This window comes from Triturus cristatus, chromosome 5_1 (assembly GCF_964204655.1).
Source record: "Triturus cristatus chromosome 5_1, aTriCri1.1, whole genome shotgun sequence".
Lineage (NCBI taxonomy): Eukaryota > Metazoa > Chordata > Amphibia > Caudata > Salamandridae > Triturus > Triturus cristatus.
In genome coordinates, this window is record NC_140587.1 from 485,699,358 (window position 1) to 485,721,423 (window position 22,066).

The 22,066-nt window shown below is 44.0% G+C and overlaps 1 protein-coding gene across 6 annotated transcripts in view; it reads left to right on the forward strand.

Annotated features, from left to right (window-relative positions):
• Positions 1-22,066, forward strand: part of RMDN1 (regulator of microtubule dynamics 1) — a 505,792-nt gene that overhangs the window by 229,994 nt on the left and 253,732 nt on the right. For 5 of the 6 annotated variants that reach the window (XM_085605329.1, XM_085605328.1, XM_085605327.1 and 2 more), the window contains exon 2: positions 8,602-8,719. The exons of the other annotated variant lie outside the window; for it this stretch is intronic. In XM_085605329.1, coding sequence (XP_085461455.1) covers positions 8,602-8,719 — 118 coding nt within the window. The remainder of the gene's footprint in view (positions 1-8,601; positions 8,720-22,066) is intronic. 6 annotated transcript variants of the gene reach the window in all.

Here is a 22,066-nt window from a genome sequence, read left to right on the forward strand (position 1 = left end):
GGGATGTCGTGGTGCAGAAGGTGTTCCTTTCTTGGCCACAGAAATAATATCTTAGTATGAAGCAACTGTTAGCTAAGATGCCCATAACATTGTGCCTAGTTTCATGTAGGAGGATGTTAGATCTAGAAGCACTGAACATCTCCGGCAAAATGGTTACGACACATGGGGTTATGCTCACAGTTGCTTGATGAGCAAAGGCTATAACCAGTATAATCTTGTACCCAGGTTTTCTGAAATTGTGTGGTTCAGTACATCAAATCTATGATCTGATGACGGAAGAGCTGTGCACATTGGGTGCAGTGGGTGATGTAAGAGGCTGCCATTGATGTACCATGTTAGCAAACTGAGAAGTCATGACATTCAAGGCTTCCCTACTCAGAGTTTTGAACCTGTATAATGCTCGCCACCAGTTCTAAAATAGAATTAAGCATTTCCTTGCTAACATGAAGGAATGTTTCAATCCTAACAAAGACACCAAGGTGAGGATTATTTCACCCTGCACTATGATTACTATTTCATTGATGATTGTAGAGCTGGAACAGTGTTGGCTGGGAAATAGATTATTAAATGGGTGATAACATAGGTCATTTGTTTTATTTTTCATTCCTGGAAGTAGGAACAGAGCGGAAAGGAGTGATGAAAGAAGATCTTGCCCTGTAGTTTGTGGGATCTGGAAGCAGCGACACTGATTACATGGGACAATGATGTACTTTAATTGGTTGTTTTTTCTTTTTTTTAAATAATTCTTTTCATTAAACAGCAGGCAGTCACACCTTTAGACATTAACATTCTTGAATGATGTCGTTGTGCAGACTTGACAGTACACAAGTTTCGTAGCATCTTTATATTGAGACATGATGAGTAAGTACAGTTATGGTGACGCTGGATTGTCTAGGGAAGGAAGTACAGGAGGCTCACAAATATACCCACAATATGCATTCCATTTGGCCCAGATAGCAATCCATTTTTTAGGGCAGCCTCTCACAACATAAACAGTTTTTTCCCTGGTCATGCACCAGTCCATGTCTGCCTTCCAGGTTGTAATCTTAGGTGGTATTACTGCCCCCCAGTGTTGTGCAATATTCCTTTTTGCTATCATTTGACCCAGGGTCTCCCATAGCTTACCTTTACTATTAAGATCTGTGGGTTTCCCACACATTCAGGAGACACCTCTTTGCTTCAAGCCTAATAACAGTTTCCAATACCTCGCTCATACAGTCATGCACCTTCCTCCAATAATTCTGGATATACTCACACTCCCATATAATGTGCATAAATGAACCCTCAACGCCACATCGTCTCTTACATTGTCCGTCAAACACCCTGCCCATCTGCGCCAATTGGGGTCTGGATACATATACTCTGTGCAAAAATGTTAGATGGAAAAGGCATAGTCTAACTGAAATCGCCACTTCCCGTGGGGAGGCAACAGCCTCCTGCCACTCCATCACCCAGCTCTAGTCCATCTCTCTCCCATCGTTCCCTCAGTGTAACCAGGAGATCTGCGACGTTATTAATACGTTTTTTGTAGGTAAGAGCAATTACTTTATCCAGTAGGTAGCCATAGAGCAATCTGTCCTCTAAGGGAGAGGATTCTGGAGGAGAGGTACCTTCTGACAGATTTGTGTAGTATTATGCATTCTTTGTGGTTAATACTGTTGCTTTAATTCTGATCATTCTAGGTTAGAACGATAATAGGTCATACATGAGGGATTCGACTAAGGGCTGTTTAAGCTTAGACTCGGACTGGTGAAGGTTACATATATTTTATCTGAAGACATCCATGTATTTTATGCTGGAAATTGGATACAGGAAATGAATAAAGAAGTCTTAAGAAATACTGCGCCTACTGGGATTATTACAGAGAGACCAGATGTTTAAGCATTACATTACAATTTAATTGGAGACAGTGTCGGATTTGCAAATATCTGAAATATTCAGTGTCTGCCAGTTGGTGTGTGCGCTGGAGTGAAGCAAACGCTACTACTGTGCCAGCCTCCCACAGGTCGCCAATTCGTGATATCCCTATGACTTCCCACTTGTCAAAATCCCTTGATCTCCCCAGGGTGCCCAGTTGTTCAGCGTCCCACAACGGGGTGGCTAGTGTGAGTTTGTGGTCCCACCCTAGGCTACGGTTTACTGCATGCCATACTTGGACTGTGTGTTTTGTTGGTCCTGTTAGGAGGTATCAGCAGGGTTTGGAGTAAAGTGCTCTGTTAAAGTTCCCACCGGGAAGTATCCATCTATCCATTCTATACCTGGGGTCATCTCCGAGACAGTAAGTGCAGTGGTTCACAGCTGCTAGGTGGGGTGCCCAGTAGTACTTTCTAATATCTGGTAGCCCGATACCACTGTCATACCACCCAAGTGTGAGTTTGTGTAGAGCAATGCGGGGTCTACCATCCCACAGCAGCTCCCTCTGGATTCTCTCGATTTTTTTAAAGTAATTAGTTGGGACCAGATCCGGGGTTTTCTGGAGGACATAGAGGAAGCGCGGTAAGGTCATCCTTTTAAAGAGCGCCGGTCTTCCCAGAAGTGATAGTGGCAGCGCCCTCCAACTCACGGCATCACGCTTCAATCTTTGGAGGGGGGGAGGAGATTGTATTCATATCAAAGTTTAGCGTCAGAGGTGATAAAAGTACCAAGATATTTAAAACCCTCTTGCACTGTCTGGATGGGGTAGTTTCGAGGTGAGGTAGATGGGTCCCCGTGCAGGACATACAGAAGAGACTTGCTCTAGTTGATTTTATACCCCGAGTTTTTCCCAAAGCTCGTAAAAATGTCAAGAGCTACATGTAGTGAAGATTTAGGGGAGGCGAGGTACAGGAGAATGTCGTCAGCATACAGGGAGATATGGTCCTCCCACCCCTCCATCCACCTAAGCCCTCTGATCGCTGGGTCTCTGCGTATCCATGCCGCTAGTGGTTCCAAGGACAGCGCAAAAAGCAAGGGCGAGAGTGGACAGCCCTGCTGAGTCCCCCAACTCAAGGTGAATATTTCCAACTTCTTATTATTAACTACTACTTGTGCTAGGGGGGACGAGTAGAGGAGCTCCACCCATCCCATGAAGCCAGGGCCGAAGCCTAACTTCTTAAGTACCGCAAAGAGATATGGCAATTTGAGGGTGTCGAAGGCCATTGTGGCATCTAGCAAGACTACAATCGCATCTTCTTGGATCGTGTCTAGTCTTCCCAGAACACCGTGCAGCCTGCGTAGGTTTAGTGACTTATTCCGGTGGTGCATGAAGCCGGATTGATCTGGATGCACCAGTTTGCATATAACCTGAGCGAGTCGATTCGCTAATAGCTTAGCTAGGATTTTGGGCTCTGCGTTTAAGAGGGAGATGGGTCTATAAGAAGTACATTCATCTCTGGGTTTTTCTTCCTTATGTATTGTGACCAACATTGCCGCCCTCTAGTCTCGCGATAGTTGACCCCGTTCCCTACTCTCCTCAAACATGGCCTTAAGCTGAGGGGCTAGTTTGTCTGGTTTTAGCTTGTAGAGCTCAATTGGCAGTTCATTAGGACCTAAAGCTTTGCCGGATTTGAGGTTCCTTATTGCCTGTGTTATTTCGTCGTTCGTCAGTAGCGACGGCTTTGTATCCATCCCTTTTAAGCTGCGAGATGTGGAGCTCATTCTGGTGGTCCCCCTCTTCTTCCTAAAGGCGGAGGAGGTCACTTTCGAGACGGGCCATGTCTTTGAATTTCTCTTTACGCACTCCGGCTATAGCCAACAGTGCTTGCCCCCTAATTACTGATTAAAATGCTTCCCAAAGAGTTAAGGATGATCCAACCAACCCCTCATTTTCTTGGAAGTAGTGGTCTAGTGCTTGTGTCAGCGCGGACTTGACTGTGGGATTGCGAAGGTACCACAGGTTGATAGGCGCCACACTCCTCCCTCTTTTTTCACTCAGTGCAAGGTGCATCCACACCGGGGAGTGATCGGCGATCCCTCTCACCAGGTGTTGTATTTAATGCACCGTTGTCGCGGGAGACACAGGCATTAACAAGTAGTCTATCCTAGAGAAGGTGTTGTGTGCCCCGGAGTAAAAAGTGTATTGTTTGCATTCTGGGTGATATGTTCTCCAGAGGTCCGTGAGACCTTGCGCCGCAAGGAAATTTGTGAGTCAGCTACTCGCATTGCCAATGTTACGGGGTGGATAGCAGTCCATGTGACCGGAAACCACTGAGTTGAAATCTCCTCCCACAATCAAATGCCCCTCAGGGAGTGCGAGCATAAGAGTGCCAAGGTCTTTGAAAGTCTGGCCTTGTAGTCCCGGTGGCACATAAACCGCCATTACTGTAAGTGTGCGACCCTCCCATTGTCCTAAAATTGCGAAGTATAGACCCAGTTCATCTGACAAAGTATTCTGTACAGATAGTGGGAAGGAGTGTTTGAAAAGAATACCAACACCCCCTTAAGCCTGAAGTAAAGCCGGAGTGGGCCACTAGTTTAAAGCCTTGCAGGTGTTTCCAACAAGGGGGGTCTCCTGGAGTAATACTACATCAGGGGAGTGCCGTTTGATATATTGGAATACTATACTCTGTTTTATCTTGTCTCCAAGCCCATTAACGTTCCAACTCAGGAGTTTAAGGCTCATGTTCCAGTGCGTACTCATTTTGGTTAAGGTAATGTTCATCTTTCCTAAGCTGTCTGCACCTAAATTCTAGCATTCATAGTCATGTGATGTGTGACTGTCTATCTCCCCCCAACCACCCCCCTCCCAAACTCGCAATACCTTTTGCAACATTCTAAAAACCACCCCCCTCCCCATATAAGACCACCCCCTCCCTCAATTTGCGATTCAATACAGTGCAGTCGAGGACCCAAAATAATGCCTATAAATACAGACATCCAAAACATTGGCAAAAGGTTGACCAAACACAAACTTCCTGTAACATCCTCCCCCCTCCCTGCTACCCTGCTGCGTAGGTTTAAAACTACCCACATCCCCAACTAGCAGAGTGCCTGTCGCCCCAAACGAGAACCAACTAAGTTTGGGGGGTCGCCGAACGCTGCCTTGTTGAGACTCCCCAAGGCCTGCGAGAGCCCAGTTTAAGGAGGGTACATACCAGTGTTGCAACAGGTCTATAATAACAAATGTCAACCCAGGTGCTTTCCTCTACAGTTTTTGACAGGAAATGGCACAGGTAACATAGCAAGACCCAGTGTCCAAATGTCTGCTTCGGCAGTGTCAGTTCTTACTATTCCCCGGGGACACAGGACTCATTGATCGGGATCTCCATGATCGGTGGCTATGATTGTCCGCACCCTGTCTCCCATTGGTGGAGCCCGTTGAGCGTTCACGAGTGTCTATCCATTTGTCCGTGACCCGGAGATTGGTCGTCTGCGGGCCTTTTTTATCCAACCAGGTCTGTGCTTCCGCCAGAACTAGGACTTCCCATCAGATAAGACTTTTAGTCGTGCTGAAAAGAACATCATGTACTTAATGCCCCTTTCGCGAAGGGCACGCTTCACACAATCAAAGGATCGCTGTCCCTGCTGTACTTTGAGGGTAAAGTCGGGGAACGACCTAACAGTGGCATTTTCGAGTGGTAGGTCCCCATGTATCCTTGCAGCTTGCTGTATGGTGTCGCGGTCCCTATAATTAAGGAGCCTAGCGATGATAGTTCTCGGGGGGGGGTCTCCCGGTTTTGGTAGGGGGACCGGCACTCTGTGTGCCCTCTCCACTGTGAAGAAGGTTTAAAGTTGTTTCGGCTTGAGGTGGTTAAGGATTAAGTCTTCAATGAAAAGGTCCATGTCAGGCCCCTTGAGTCCCTCTGGGACCCCCACCACTCTGATGATGTTCTGGCGGGCCCGTCCTTCCTGGTCTTCGAGCCTCATGGACACCTGACGATGTTGGTGAACAAGTTGTTATACTCTTTCCTCCAATCTACAAGTGGTAGCCTGTAGTTCTGTGACATCAATTTCTAACGTTGCGACCCTTTCCATCATCTTATTCATGTCTGCCCTAAGGAGGTTCATTTCATTCGAGACCTTGTCGATTTTTGTTTCCAATGCGTTGCCAATACCTAGATGGCTGCCTTGATTGAGCCAAGAGACGGCTTGGGAGATCCAGCCTGACCACCTAGGGCACATCCTCCGGTGCCGCATGTTTCGGATGTGTGTATTTGTCTAGTTTGTCTGCACCGGAGGGGCTCCTTTCAGCTTCATAGTGATACAATTACGGAGGTTGTAAGGAGCCGCTCCCAATAGTCCCAGGCTGCCACCCAGACCCTCTCAATCCCCCAGACAGCTCCACAACCAGGCATCAATGGAGGAGAAAGGAGGGGGGCGGAGGAGGGAGGAACAGGAATCCACCCCCAAACCCCTCATCCTGGTCACTGGATCCTTAGTGCTTGACTCAACCGCCCTCTACGGCAGTGGCGTGGGGCTCCCACGTTGAGCAACTGTTTAAGAGGATACCCCTCTACCACCTGTTCTGCCCCCTGAGAGCCCACCCACCTGGGCCAGTCACTCCTCTTGTAAGATCCGGTGAGTGTTGTGGGTTTGCGGCGGGTCTCCCCCCCCCCCCCAAACAGCACCGGAGCTGTCCCCGCCGCTGGCTCAGACATATCAAATCTCCCGGCGGGGTCACCTGGGCACGAGATCAGGCCTCTCCCTAATCCACGCCACTGGTGGAGGTTGGCACTGGTGGGCGTTGAAGAAGGGGGATGTGGCAGTGGCAGGGGAAAGCCTCAGAAGCTGGATGTGCGGGAAAAGGCTCCGGTCAACGGCAGCGGGCAGGCAATCCAATGAGTGAGCGCTGGCAACTGCGTGTTAGCCTCACCTTTCTTTCTTTTGGGACACGGGGATTCTGCGAATGGCTGTGGAACAATTAATAGGCTGTCCCCTCCTTGTAGACCCGTGTGCCCTCGAGGCTGCAAGTGTGGGCGAAGTCAGGAGCGAAATTCGAGGAGATGTGGGGCCGGTAGGTACGCCGATCAGGGCCTGTACAGTGCAGTCCAATTAATCTCTGTCTCGCCCCACATGTCCTCCAATATGGCGGCAACCCCTTCCACTCACTGCCTTCACCACGTGCCCCCCCGGGCCGAGGGGGCCGGGTACTCCCGATCTGGCTCCTTATGTGCGGGTTACCGGTGCGATGTGCCTTCAGCGATGCACTACCCCACGCCGATTTTTGGCCACAGGCAGGCCGCCGCTGATAGTGCGCCACTGCGCCTCCGCTGCTCCGGACGGATCTCCCCCGCCAGGCTCCACTTCAGCACCGCCCCTCACCTCCAGAGGCCGCACACAGCTTCTGGGTGCAGAGCAATCGGCGGTGGAGCCAGTTCCGAGATTTTGGGCTCAGATTAGCCCGGTTGGTGTCTCCGATAACCACAGCCACTGCAACACCAGGAGATGGGTAGAAATGCAGGATATTTTGGGCTCGCCACTCCGGCCTCGGCGGAGCTCTCCTCCTATGCGGCCATCTTGGCAGATGCCAGGCCACGCCCTCCCAATTGGTTATTTTTCTGAACTATTCATTCCCCTTGCGATGATGAGAAATGTAGTTGAAGGTTATGTTATTGTTGATGATAATGTTCTGTTATGACTGCTGTTGAAATTAAAGTGGAGAGAACATTCATCATCCTTAGCTATTATGAAGAAAAAGTTTAATTCAATAAAGGACACAAAAGGTATGACATTTTTCATTCTTGAGTCTGCAGTGTTGGAAATAATTTTATGATAATTTATGCCTGCTCTAATTCTTTTGGTTAGCATCTATGCCCAGTCTCTATTTGCCCTGATACCTGGTAAATTTAGCACCCCATGAGACATGAATAACAAATATAGACAACATTTGCAGCTGGCACCTTGGAGAAAGAGGTTTTATTTAAAATGAGTGAACGTGTACCCTCTTTTTCAGTGTGTTTTGCATTTACTTTCTAGGGCACACCCCAAATAGAGTGCTTTAAATCTTAACTGCTAACTGCGTGCTGTCAATAAAATCTCTGCAGTTCTGTGTTTCGTTGAGAAGTGAAAGTGGCCTTGATAGACAGATGGTTGTTAAGGACTGGGATTGGCTTCAAATTATTCTATGGGGGTAGAAGCGATTTTTGACCCTATCCCACATCACAATTAACGCCGCTCAAATATCATAAAATGTACATCATAGGCAATGATATGATATGGACCAAATCGTCCTTCATTATGTTAGTTCGCCACACATTTATTTGTTTCTTTGTAAAGGTTAGTTTCGGCTCATTCTCAGTCTCCAAGAACAATTTTAGGGGCATTTGTTGCCCATATACAAACATATTTTCAAAAGCATATTTATCATGAATTGTTTAAATTCACTCCAGTACAACATGGACATTTCTGTTGGCTTTCACAACTTGGTAGAAGGCAGTACCAAGGCACCCTTTTGGTGGAAGTTACATTTTCTGATCTCAATCTACTCTTCCAAAGAGTAAGTGTGATCATACCTGCATTGTAGTTTTCTAGGGTTCCGCCTGTGCCTATTATGAAAGTTTCACGGAAATTAAATGTATCAACCCTGATCCTATAGCTCATTCATAGTATTTATCTTGATATACAACCTTGCTTCTCCTGGATGGTTTGAACAAATATCGAAACTTTTTTGTCTTTTGTCCCCAGGTCCTTTGCCAATCGGTTTCCTTTAAAAGAGGGTTTGTGCTCTCCTCGCTATTGTATTTAGGATATGAAGCTTACCAGGAATTGTCGGAGTTTGCTCTGGTGCATGCCAGTTTTTCAGGTAACCCACATGATTCTGTGCTCTGTTCATGTTTTAATCACGGCCTCCCCTTATAAGCATTGGATGCAAGTTTTTATGTCTGGAATTTGTTACAAGCAATATCTTCCCCAACAATTGTAGTAGTTTATGTTATGAATAGTGAGGGGCAGCCCTTTCTTCACTAAAATGATTCACACTTTATGTTCGGGATTTTAGACGTCAATTTGTAGTTGTAAATCCAGATAGAAAATAATTTCCTTCATTTTCTGCTTGGTGTTCCATGATTTGCTCAGCATTACCTTTGCACTGATCATCTTCCCTTTTTACGTTGTATGATTAAAATTCCCGTCCGACCTTCTCGGCAACCTTGACTCCAATTCTTAACTATGTATCAACAAAGGCAAAATGCAGCAGGGTAAACGGCAACTGCACTACCTAGGCTAGTCACAAAAGTACTTTACACTTGTATTGCCCACCTCAAATGGCCAGCTGCCGTATGACCACAAATAAATACAGGAGAAAAGGCTGAGTCGCAATACAAAAGATCAACAAGAATACAGTACACACAAAGCCAAGTTTATTTAGCATACGTTGTGGGTTTATGTTGCAAGTCTTCATTTTTCAAAGATCCTTTGTACACATGTAGAAACAGCCAACACGTTTCAGTCTTCACAAGGGCTTCATCAGGGCAAAGATAAGGTCACGAAAATTCGTATGTCAGTGTAAAGAATCCAGTGATAAATATGCTGGCAGAGTGCCCCTCTTGGAGGATGTTGTCTCCAGAAATGAAGACCTTATGCGGATAGCGAGTACCCTTGTATCCTTAGCACCGCTGCGGCTCCTGGACACTGGCTCACAACATACACGGATAACTGGATTACATAAGTACTTTTACTGAATACACTGAAGGCTTATTTATGCCATAGGAGTTACTTCTACGCTTTTTGGAGGCAACGTATATTACAATTGGACTAAGGATACAAGTGTCCTCGCTACTGGCATAAGGCAGCGAGTACCCTTAAAGTCTATCCTCTTATCAACCGCAGCCAATGAAGCCCCACTAGAGCCTTAGTCACTGAGCTTTGTCTAGGTATTCCCAACTAAAGACGAGCTGCCGAGTTCTGCAGAATTTGTAGTTTGCTAAGGAGCCGTTTCTGTAAATTGATATACAGATCATTAGTTATCTATTTTGGATAGAGTGAGGGCAGTTACCGCTAGTTTCTTCAGCTCCAAGGGAAAAAAAGGTCAAATCTTTCTCAGAATTTCTAACGCAAAAAAGGCGTTTGAAGTAATGGCATTCACCTATTTGTCAAACGACAGATGGTTATCTAAAATCATCCCCAGATTTTTCACCTTGGTGACCGGGGTTGGAATGGAGCCAAGCTCCTCCGGCCACCAGTTCGGTGACCAAAACGAGGTATCATTTCCCAGCAATAACACATCGGTTTTATCGGAATTCAGCTTTAGACAGTTGCACATCATCCAGTTAAAGTGTTGCATGCAGTTGCTGAAGGTGGCCAATGACTCCTTATGGTTGACAGCAACTGAGACAATAATTTGCATGTCATCAGTATAGCTGACAACCGAAAAACCCAAATTTCTAATCAATTTGGCTAGCCGAGCCACGGAAAGATTATACAGGGTCGGGCTAAGAGATGATCCATGTGGAACCCCACAAGGGAGAAAAAAAGAATCTGAACAGCAGCCATCTAAAGACACTGACTGCACTTTGTCTGTGAGAAAGGAGGCTAATAATGATAGAGCTGAGCTATGAATACCCAAAGAATCAACATGGTCAAACAGAATATTATGATTGACTGTGTTGAATGCCGCCGAAAGTTCAAGAAGTGCTGCAGAGTTCCCCCATCAAGCGATGCTCTTATGTACTAATTGCAAAATCTGTAGTTGCAGAGAGCACATAATGACGTCTAAATGAGTATTAATTAGGCAGATCACTATTTGCAACCCCTGTGATTACAGAAAGGGATCTACAGACCACTATCCCTGTGCTTACATTCCTAGATGGGAAATGTGTTTCAATAAAGCAGCCCGTATTCTTTAAAGAAACTATTTCTACCATAAAAAATATAATTTTCCTTTGGTCAAAAGATTCGGGAAGCAAGCAGTAGTACCTAGATTCACTGCCTACTCCTCCAGAAGCTGCCAGCATGAGTCACAAAGGGGAAGGTATTCCAAATGGACACCTTATCCTTTGAGAATCCTTTACCACTACAACTCTGGGATTAGTAACTCATCAATGGTTTGTGACCCCAATTGCAGCCACAAATCATTTATACTTTCCTCACTAATACAGAAATAGGAGGGGTTGGCCCATTCTTGCCCCCTCCTATTTAATAAACCGAAAGGATCGCAGAAGCCCTCTTAGAAGTCAGACAAGAAATTAAACTCCTATAAATAAAAAGGCTTTTGCAGCCAGTCAGCCTGTGATTTTAGAAATTAAGAAACATGCAGAGGTGTCTTAACCCCTTGAGTGCCCCGCCCTTTCCCCCTCCTGTGCCGGGCCTTTCATTAGCGGGCGGGGTCCATGACGAGATAGTCTCGTCATGGGCACAGCGCAACCGCGCTCCATGACGAGACTATCTCGTCATGGGCATAGAAGGGGTTAAAGTTCAGTAGGTCATGAGTTAATATATTATGAATTATTATACATATTACCATTGCTTACATGTTCCCACTGTTAACTTATGTTTCATTGTTGATTGTCTTTTCAAATATATCTTATTAGAATGCACTTCCGAAAAAAGGAAACTTCTTTATTTGTGTGGTCCTTTTGGAGCTAAAGATACATTTCTGAAGAGCCTTTATCTGTGAGCATATTTCTCTGGTCTCTTGGTTTTTCACGCTCATAAGTGGTAGTGAGAGGAAGAAATTCATTAACCAACACCGAGGTTAAAAAACAAATTTTAACCAATCTCTGCTAGCCACACACAACCAAACAACCATATGCAGTTGACCGATTGAAAGCCCAAAACCCAATGAATAATGCCCCAGGTAAAGAAAGCACTGTGTCACCCTACTAATGGCAGTAGGCGCTATCCAAATGCTGATAACATAAGATTTGTACACTGGTGGGTTTAAGATGAAACAATCAGCCTGGTCTTCTCATCCTGCAATTGTTTTTATTCCTTTGACACCCAGCAGCAGTTTTAACATACACATACGCTCTGACAAGGACCGATTGCCTCTGATCGCCCTTATCTGCATACAGATAATCGATCAACAACTTATTACCTCATATTTACCTTCCTTGTGCATACCACCTCGTTTCATGTAAATGTGCTGTTGATAAGCCACTTCCCTTGACTCTTTCGCAAGGCCACTGTTTTCAAGGACTGATTACTCAGAGATCAGTTCATAGTATCCCTGGTGTTGCAATTTTTATGGGCAACAAACATCACGTTAAATACACCCAACAAGCTTATCCCCTCTTGAATCAAGTGGGAAACTCTCCTATTAGTAAGTTGATTTTGTGATTGACACGATCCATGAAGAGACCCATTTCCTTCCCAAGGAACACCATTGTGCAAATGTATATCTGAAACGTTGGAAAGGGAAACCCTGTGACCATTCAGTGGCAGAAGTGGTCTTTACAAAAATCAGTACAACCACTTACAATTGATTGAAGAAAGCCACTTGTGCATTTGCACTTCATTTTTGGTGTATAAAATAATTGTTAGCCCACAGTCAAGACTATATGTTCACTTCATCATTCTGTGCCCATCTTTTCCTTGCCAGGGCAACATTTGCCATCCCAGATAGCAGAGGGAAGGCTTTTCATTCTCGATCGCAGCTTCTTGGCTTCTGCATAGCTCAGTACCAGTACCTATCCAGTGCTTTCACATAATTTTAGATAACAGCACTTCTCTCTTTCAGACAGAAAATGATTTCCTGTTTTAATGCAGCCAGTATGGAGCCCAGATCTCAATTCAAATATACTAGTCCCCCACCTTAAACTTGCTGCCAAAGCAAACACATTCGTGGAGAGACGCCCAAATTCAAGCCGGAGTGCCAATGGAGCAACTGCAGAGTTCACGTTACATATTTGGCACCAAATGTACCCCTCCACCTTCTCAAAGAAGGCCCAGTACCGCTCATTCATTGATTCACATGCATAACTCAGTGAAGATGGAATTTTGATCTTATATACCACCAGAACATGGGCAAAATGTCTTTGCCCGCAACATTTATATAACCTGCCAATTGCTGAATCCTGGGATTTTGCCTTACTTCTGCATTGACTAATGTAATCATTATTAGAGCAGTTACTGGAAAACATTCTACCGAAATATGGGTACAGCTTCACCATCTCTAGCTTGTCTTTCCCTAAAGACCAATGCAGATCTTTCCTAACCCTACACTCTCTGGACCTAAAACCATAACTTTGCTCTTAGAGATGTTTATTTTTAGGAAATATTCCTCAGCATAGTTGCCTATCCCTAAAAGACGCCTCTGTAAACCTATTGGGGTTAAATCTTCCAAAATGGCATCATTTGCGTAGAGAAGGCAACCAAAATTAATTGTTACTAATTTTGGTGGGTCCCCCTTACATTGTCGCACTCTGCTAGGAAAGTCATAGATATAAAGGGAAAAGAAGAGGGGGGCTAGTAAGCTCCCTTGCTTCAGCCCATGTTTCTACTTTAGTAGACAAACTCTGGTTCCCTAACATCAGGACCTGAGTCCAGGTAGAAGAGTGCAAAACAACAACTAGCCTTAGCAAGTGCACAGGGATCTCCAACTCAGCCAATTTCCTCTACAACATCCCATGATCAACCCTGGTGAACACTGTGGGGAAATCTGTAAAGGCAGCATATAAAGCCCTACCCACTAGATACTTCTCAATCAAAGTTTGGAGGGCTGTGATATTGTCTAGAGTGCTACAATGCTTACGAAAGCCAGCCTGCTCCACGGGGACAAGATTATTACCAAATGCCCTACCCTGAGGCGAAGAAGAATACTTTTGGCGAACAGTATCCAAATCGTGTCCAATAATGCAATCTGCCTAAAGCTGGCAGGAGAGGTATTAGGACCCTTTTTATATCAAGGCACCACTATACAAGAGGACAGTATGGTCCCATGCGAATAACAATATTAAAACACTGGAAAGAGAAAAAGGGCCCATATGGAAACTTCTTGTTTAATAAGCGATATCAGAAATCACCCGGGCCCATCGCCCCAGAGTACCTAGCACCCTTAATAAAACTCTCTATATCCTCACAGGAAGGAGGGGCATATTTCAGTCAGTGCGGGAACTCACTAATCGACTCCAACAGAAACCCGTCACTGGAGTTAGATGCGTATAGCTACGAGATATATTGCATCCACTCTGCATCGGATATTAAAATGTTTCAGCCTTAACTCTACAATCACAATATTCAGCTATTAGGGACCTATATTCACGTGAATCACCAGAAAATGCAACTCCTTTCAGCTTAAACCATTTCTGATCCTCCTACCTTATGCGTGTTGACACCTACAGTCTCTTTCCCACCCTCTTCAACCGATTGATGTCCCTTTGCTGCAAGAATGATGACTGCTTAAATCTTTCCCTTACTAGGGAGTTTAACACCCGATTTACTTTTTTTACCTGCCCGGAGGTAGCCACAAAGGGTTTTGCACTCGTAGCTTGTTTCTTACTCTCACACGATCGAAATAAAGACAACTGCTTCTCAATCCAGGCAATAGGGTTCTCTTGTATATGACCAGAGCTCGCTGCTTTAATATATCCTTCCAAGCTTTTCATATTTATATTTGACAAAAAGGTATGCCTGTTCATTTTGTTAAAAATAATTGTATCATTTCTGGGGTTCCAGGACTAGAGCGCCTTGAGTTCTAAATCGATAACCACCTAGAGAATACTATGGTCACTCGAGTCCGTCCTCAATGCCTTAAATTGTGTGCAGGCAGCAAACATTTGGTAAGAAACCACAATATATTTGATTAATGATTGCCCTCGAGAGGAATGGAAAGTAAAAGAGGCTGAGGAATCCTCTGGGAATCTACCATGTAAGGCAACAACGTCATTGCTTCTCATCAATCCAAGAAGCGTAATCTCCCGCCTGTCTGATCTAATATTACCTGGCGAAATTGCCTCTGGGATACTCCATACTTTATCCAACTCCAGGTTTCCAAAGGTCACAGAAGAGCAATTCGAGATTTTAGTATTGACATCTCCCACCATAACTATCAGTGTGCACAAAAGAGAACATTGACTCAACTAGAGAATCAGATGACCTATCGTGCCAATATAAACATTGCCCAGAGCCAACTTCATGCAGTTTCACAGATTTGAGGGATGGAAAAAAGCCATGTGATTCCAGTTTATGTTGCCTAGATAAAGTAGCTAAACCTCCACTGGCATGATATTTTACTGTTGGTTTTGCTGCACAAGAAAAAACTAAATAATTTTCTTATTTCAAATCAGAACAAATCCAAGTTTCTTTTTTTTTAATTTTTTTTTTTAATTATTTTAGAATTTTCAAAAATCAGCATTAGTGATAAAACAATTTCATATTGTAAACATTTGTTACATTACCCATAAACAAAGAAAAAAAACTTAAACATAAGAGGAAGGCGTTCAAATGACATTTACATACTGTAAGAATCCAAAAGAAGAAAAAGACCAAATTAATCATACCCAGTTCATGATTGGGGCCCATAGTGCAAGTCCGAATTTCTTTTTTTCCCTGCCTTTAAGTTTGTACAGAGCAGTTTCTAACTTATACAAGGATAATAGTTTGGTCATCAACATACTAAAGGACGGTGAGTCAGGACTTAGCCATTGGGAAGTAATACATAAACGGAGAATAGCCATACATACAAACAAAAATCCCTTCTCAGGGGTTGGTCGGATTCTGACATTTGCTCCAAACTCACAACCAAACAGCACTAGTTGAGGTGACAAATTAACTGAAATGTCTAAACCTATATTAAAAAAACTTTGTATCTCCTTGAGCCACGCAGAGAGAACTGGGCACTCATATAGCATATGCACCAAGTCGGCAGCCCTCAGGGTACATCTAGGACAGGAGATCCCTCGGTTTGTCCCCCATTTGGCTATCTTCGCTGGAGAGTAGTATAAATCAAAAATGGCCATATAACATTGACTCTTATATCTACCTGAAAAAATTAACCGATCAGCTAAATTGAATGCGGCTTGTAGGTCGACCCCTACTATCCCCAACCTCCTCTCCCAGCGGTGCTCATATAAAGCAAGGTCGTCTTGCTGACTTGCAATCATTATTTTAGCGAGCTGAGAAATCTTGCATCTCCCTTTTATGCATTCTAATATTACATTCTTTTCTAGATTAATCTGTCCTCTTAAATCAAGGTTATCTAAAAAACTGCGAACTTGGAGATATTTAAAAAAGTCTGTACGTAACAGCCCAAATTTCTCTTGAAGTTCTACAAATGGGATTAATTGTTTCTCTCTGAAAAGGTCACCAATGATTCTAACCCCCTGAGCACTCCATCTCTGCATAGTAGAGTCACAAAAAATTAAAGGGAGTTTACCTGGTATTCCCAGGGGCACATATCGGTTATATTCCTTTAAAATAAAGTATTTGCGAATTCTAGACCATACTACAGCAGCAGCAGCTAAAGTCTTAAAACGTGTCCTTTTGTAATAACTTGGCTCAAAAAACTTAAAGAACATATAGTTGGCTTCTGGGCCTAAAATAAGTTCATAAATGGACGGACATATAGCTGGGTCCTTATAGGACTGAACACCGAAAAACAATATTGCCATATATTGGAGCATGGCCACCCAGTAATAATATTGAAATTGAGGGATATTTAATCCCCCCCTCTCCTTTGATAAGCTTAGTTTTTTAAGGGTTCTCCTTGTTCTCTTGTACCCCCATATAAAGCGGGAGCACATTCTTTCGGCTTTTATAAAAATTAGATTAGGAACTAGAAGTGGGATCGTGCGGAATAAATAGAGAAATTTTGGGAAGACTACCATCTTAATAACATTACACCTGCCATATAATGATAAATGCAAGTAATCAAGATTTTCTAGCATTTTATTTGTTGAGATTAAGATAGGTTCAAAATTTAGATTAACTATGGACTGTACATTAACCACAATTTTTACCCCCGAATAGATAGCCTCTGTAACTGTGTTGACCCCGGGTAGAACGTCAGAGCCAGTAAAAAGGACTTGAGTTTTATGTAAATTCAACTTATAGCCGGACACGGCACCGAATTCTGATGTCAGGCATTCGATACGCCTCATTGCATTGGGAACATCCAATGTCACTACGGCCACATCGTCCGCGTAGGCTAAAACTTTTATAGATTCACTCACAGGCTGTATTGGGATAATCTCTAAATCATGCTCAATCTTAATCAGCAAGGGCTCAATATAAAGAGCAAATAAAAGAGGGGAGCAAGGACACCCCTGACGAGTGCCCCTGTATATCTTAAGCTCCCCTGAGTGATTGCCTGAAATACGGATTGTGGCAACTGGGCAAATATACATGGCCTGTACAGCCTTAATGAAGGAAGATGGAAAGCCTTTCCAATGCAAAACTGCCCATAAAAATTCCCAGGAGACCCTGTCGAATGCTTTCTCGGCATCCAACAGGGCCACCCCTATTGGGACTTCGGAGGCCTGGGACCAGTCCAGAAGAGATATTATTTGCCGCACATGATCCGTAGTGCCTCTACCTGCCACAAACCCATGCTGACGTAACGAGACTAGTGGTGCTATGATCTTTCCAAGTCTTCTAGCAAGTATTTTAGAGAAGATCTTGCTGTCTGAATTAATTAATGTGATAGGGCGATATGAGGCTGGCTCTGCCTCGTCCTTGCCTTTCTTTTTAAAGACAATTATAGTTGTTTTAGCCCATGAGTCGGGTACTGTACCCATGAATGCCTGCTGGAATAAAGATAATAACACGTCCTGTAACTCAGCCTGGAAGGAGACATAAAATTCTAAAGGAATCATATCAGGCCCCATTGCTTTCCCCCTTGGTAGAGATACCATTGCTTGAATAATTTCCTCCCAGGTTATAGGGGTAGACAGGCTTTCACTCTGAGCCGGGTCCAGACCTACCGTGCTGATTTCACCCAAGTACCCCCGCGGGTCAGAAGTTTTCCCACTTTCATAAAGTTTTTCATAAAAAAGTTTGAATACCTCCAAAATGCCGGACTCCGAATTTTGCAGAGACCCATCTATATCCTTAATTTTATCGATTTTGCTTTGTGACTGCTTTTGCCTTATTCTATTTGCCAGTACTCTCCCCACCTGCTCCCCGTATTCAAAACCTTCCCTTCGGAATGTCTGATATTTAGCAGCCGTTTCTTCCGCGTGCTGATTATAGGTTAAAGATCTCTGTTTAACAATGTTACTTTGTATTACAGAAACGTCCGTCCGATCTTTAATCTTTTGGGCTAGCTCTCGTTCCAATGCACTTAGCTCTAACATAGCTTGTTCATTTTTTTGTCTTATAGCATTACGTTTCCTTAATGCATATCTAAGGGTTTCCCCCATTACGCCGGCCTTAAAAGTATCCCAGACCATTGTATCTGAAGCAGAGCCATTAATAATTACAAAAAAATTTGGGAGCCAAAGTTTGATGCAGTCACGATACTCCTCATCTACTAATAGCTTCCTATCAAAGGTCCATTTATATCTTATAAATGGCCCTGCAATGATCTGGAATTTTAACACGAGAGGGTTGTGATCTGAAATTAATCTTGGCAATAACGTAATAGTGGCATCTGCCAAAATAGAAGGAGAAGCAAATATATAATCAAGACGGAATAATTTATTGTGGGGAGCAGAGTAAAAAGTGCTACCCTGTTGAGATTTATTAAGTTGGTTCCAAGCATCATGTAGGCCTTGTTTCCTTGCTAGGTTACATAAGGATCTAAAAACTTTTGGTTTCCGACCCATATAGTCTATCCCTGAATTTATGTTGGCTGTTTCGGCTAAGTGTATGTTAAAATCCCCACACAGTATGATAGGATGGGGCCATAGAGCTAATTCCAAATTGAGGGAGTCGTATAGTTCAGGATCGTCTACATTAGGACCATAGATAGTACATATGGTTATAACCTCCCCTATACCAAACCCTGCCTCAATAATAGCCCACCTACCGTTTCTATCCTCTTTATACTTCTTACAAGAAACAACGCCTGGTTTACTAAGAATTGCTACACCTCTCGTATTGGTAGACTGCTTAGAGCATGTTATCAAATCAAACCCCATCTTTTTAAGCCATACCCTATTGGCCCAAGCAATATGTGTCTCTTGAAGACAGACAATATCCCATGAAAAGCCCCTAGCTAATTGTGAAAAAACCAGCCTTTTTTTAAAGTCGTTCAGGCCACATATATTTAGCGTACATAACTGTATTTTTCTCATTGAATAATTTTATAAAGTTAGACAGTAAATTTGTCATACCTACATCAAACATGGACCAAACTACATCCCCAATAATAATATTTTTTGGCCTGGAATCTAGTCTCAGGCATTTAGTAACAAAAAAAAAGCAAAAAGATCAATTCTGATTTTTCTTTCCACCCCCCTTCACCACCCACCAAGAATCCCCCAACCCGCACCCCTACCCCTCCCAACCCCCCCTCACCCTTCCCATGAAGCATAGGGACGCTTGTCCCAAAAGATGGTGATTGATCTGCCACTCATTCCCCCCCCCCCGGAACTAATCCGTATCTAAATATAACTAGTCCGTACCTAGCCTACCCTATCCCATCCAAACTAAGAAACAGAAAAAAGGGAACATTCTATATTATTATTAACGACCAGGTTCGATTTCGCTGAATAAAGAACTTTCTCTTTTTTTTTTTTTGATAAGGGGTTATTGAAACAAACGGGTAACCCTAGTTGGATCCCGTACAATATAATCACCGAACCTCAGGATTTAGAAAAACAGAACAAAACAAAAAAACCCTGGACATCTATAACTTATGCAAAAATTCTTTGGCGGTAGCCTCTTCAGTAAATACAGATGTCCGTCCTTTTATAATAATTTTAAGTCTTGCAGGATTTTGCAGGAAGACTTGCGCTCCTTTTTCCTGAAATTTCGGAATCAGCTGTCGAAATCTCCATCTGAGATCCACCGTTAATTGGCAAAAGTCGGGTCTCACAAAGAATTCACAGCCCATAGCATGGGCTTTCTTATTAGGACGGGCCAAATCAAAAAGGGCCTCTCGAGCAAGAAAATGATTTAGAGAGATTAAAATTGCTCGGGGGAAGGAGGTTTCTTGAGCTGCTGTTTTCTTCTGAAAAAAAGGGAATCGGTGAGCCCTTTGAACTTCTGCTTTCCAATCCCAGCTGTTGATATCCGGGAAGGCCTCAGACAATAGTTCCACTACGAATTTTCGAGGGTCGGTCCCTTCCTTTCCCTCCGGTACCCCAATAATTCTAAGATTGTTGCGTCTTAGCCTGTTTTCCATATCGGTTAACTTCCATAAATAATCATCTTTGTGAGCATTCAGTGAAATGATTTCTTTTCTCTGAGAGATTACTTCATCCTCCAGCGTTGATATCCGTGTTTCGGCTTCCCCTATTCTTATTGCTGAGTCAGCGCATGATTTGGCAACCCTACGCAATGAGTTCTGAAGCTTTTTTAACGCAGTCTGTGTACGAAGGTTCTCTGCTTGCGCCTCCGCTCTTTGTGCCATGATAACATCATAAATAGTGTTAAGCGTAATTTCCTGATGCTCTCGATTAGAGGCGGCCGAGGCTGCAGTTGAATGATGTATACCATATGGGGTTGAGTATTGACTAAAGGGTTTGGAGAGTCTTGAAGAGTACCATTTGTATAGTCATCAGACCCATGTAAGCTTCCAGTAGCGGATAGTCGTCCTTGCACTTCAGCCGTAGATATTTGACACAGCTTAGCCGTCAAATCGGCATCATCTTCCCCCCCTGAGCAACCCTCACCAAGCCAGTCTTCAACCAAGCTTTCCGTGGAGGAACGGTCAGACAGTGAAAAAAAATTGTCTCCTACGGAGGCTTTGTCTTGCGCCTCTATGCTACTACCCTCTGAATTGGCGCCAGGTCTTAATACATGACCCCCCGAAAATTGCTCCAGTGTTTCAATGTTTTTCAGACCAGCCAATATATTCTTACCTCCGGGGGTCATAGGGTTGACTTTGGGAGCCGCTTCAGTCTGTACAGCTCTCATCGGCAAGCTCGACGTTCGCAAAGGGACTTCCACTCCCATAATACCATTCTCCTGTATTCCGGCGTCGGGAACAGCACTCTGACATTGTGACTCTGATACCGAAACCGTTTCCTCCATAGCGAGTAGCGGAGCAAGCAGCTGTGGGGTGGGAGCGGGTAACGCTGATTTTTCCATATCCTTACCGGGTACTTTATTGCCTTTGGTTTTAAGGAAAAGGGCAGGAACTTTAGGCTTGGCGCCATCAGGGGAAAAGGAGTGCTCCTCGCTGTTCATGGCGCCGGACATGGCCCCCTCCTGTAATCCTGCCTGTAGTCCTGCCGATGTCTTCTGGACCGTAGCGTCTGAGCGCGTTCTCGCCGGCGGAAGAGTTGGTTTAAAGCGTGGCACCCGATGCTGACTCTTGGGCGGCATGGTATCAAAGAGTCGTACCTTCAGCTTCAGAGAAGTAAATACACACTTTCCAATCCGACGGAAGCACAAGCGGTAAATGAGCGGTATGTTGCAAATGCGCTGCGTTAACCACCAAAGCATCATAAGATTGGGTGGACTGTCATGCACTCTTCGTTCACAAGGAGAGTCGGGGAGGGAGAGCAGACCGCTCACACAGCCAACTGCTTGGCCGCCATCTTGCTTCACAAATCCAAGTTTCTTGTAAACAAATTATCATTGAATCAAATCGCATTAAAAGGTTTAGCTTGGAATTGGACTGTCCTAAGCCCGTCATATTCCAGTAGAAAATTTTACCCAGAAGGATACCTCTGCAACATTGGAAGTTTCATGTTTTCTTTGTAGGCATTCAGTGCACCTTCTACCCAACTCCAGGGAACCAACTCATCTACCTTTCTAAATTCCCTGACCATCTGGTCCTCATGTCCCGCAATTCTTATCACTCTTCTCCCTGTGACTCTACCAATAAAGATTATGATATCCTTCGGATCTACAACCCCACTGTGTGACCGCTCTTTGGATATCTTACTAAGCATCCAATGTCTCATCAAACAGAAAGACATCAATACCTATTTTCCGAAAATTGTCGACATTAGCCAGGATTAGCAATACGATGATCCTAGAACTAAATGTTACTCTAGAACTCAGAGGATTGCCTAAAGAATCCAGGAGAACCTGAGCAATATCTCTAATTGATACCAGGCACAAATCCTCGATATCTAATAAAAGCTGCGGGATAAAGCTT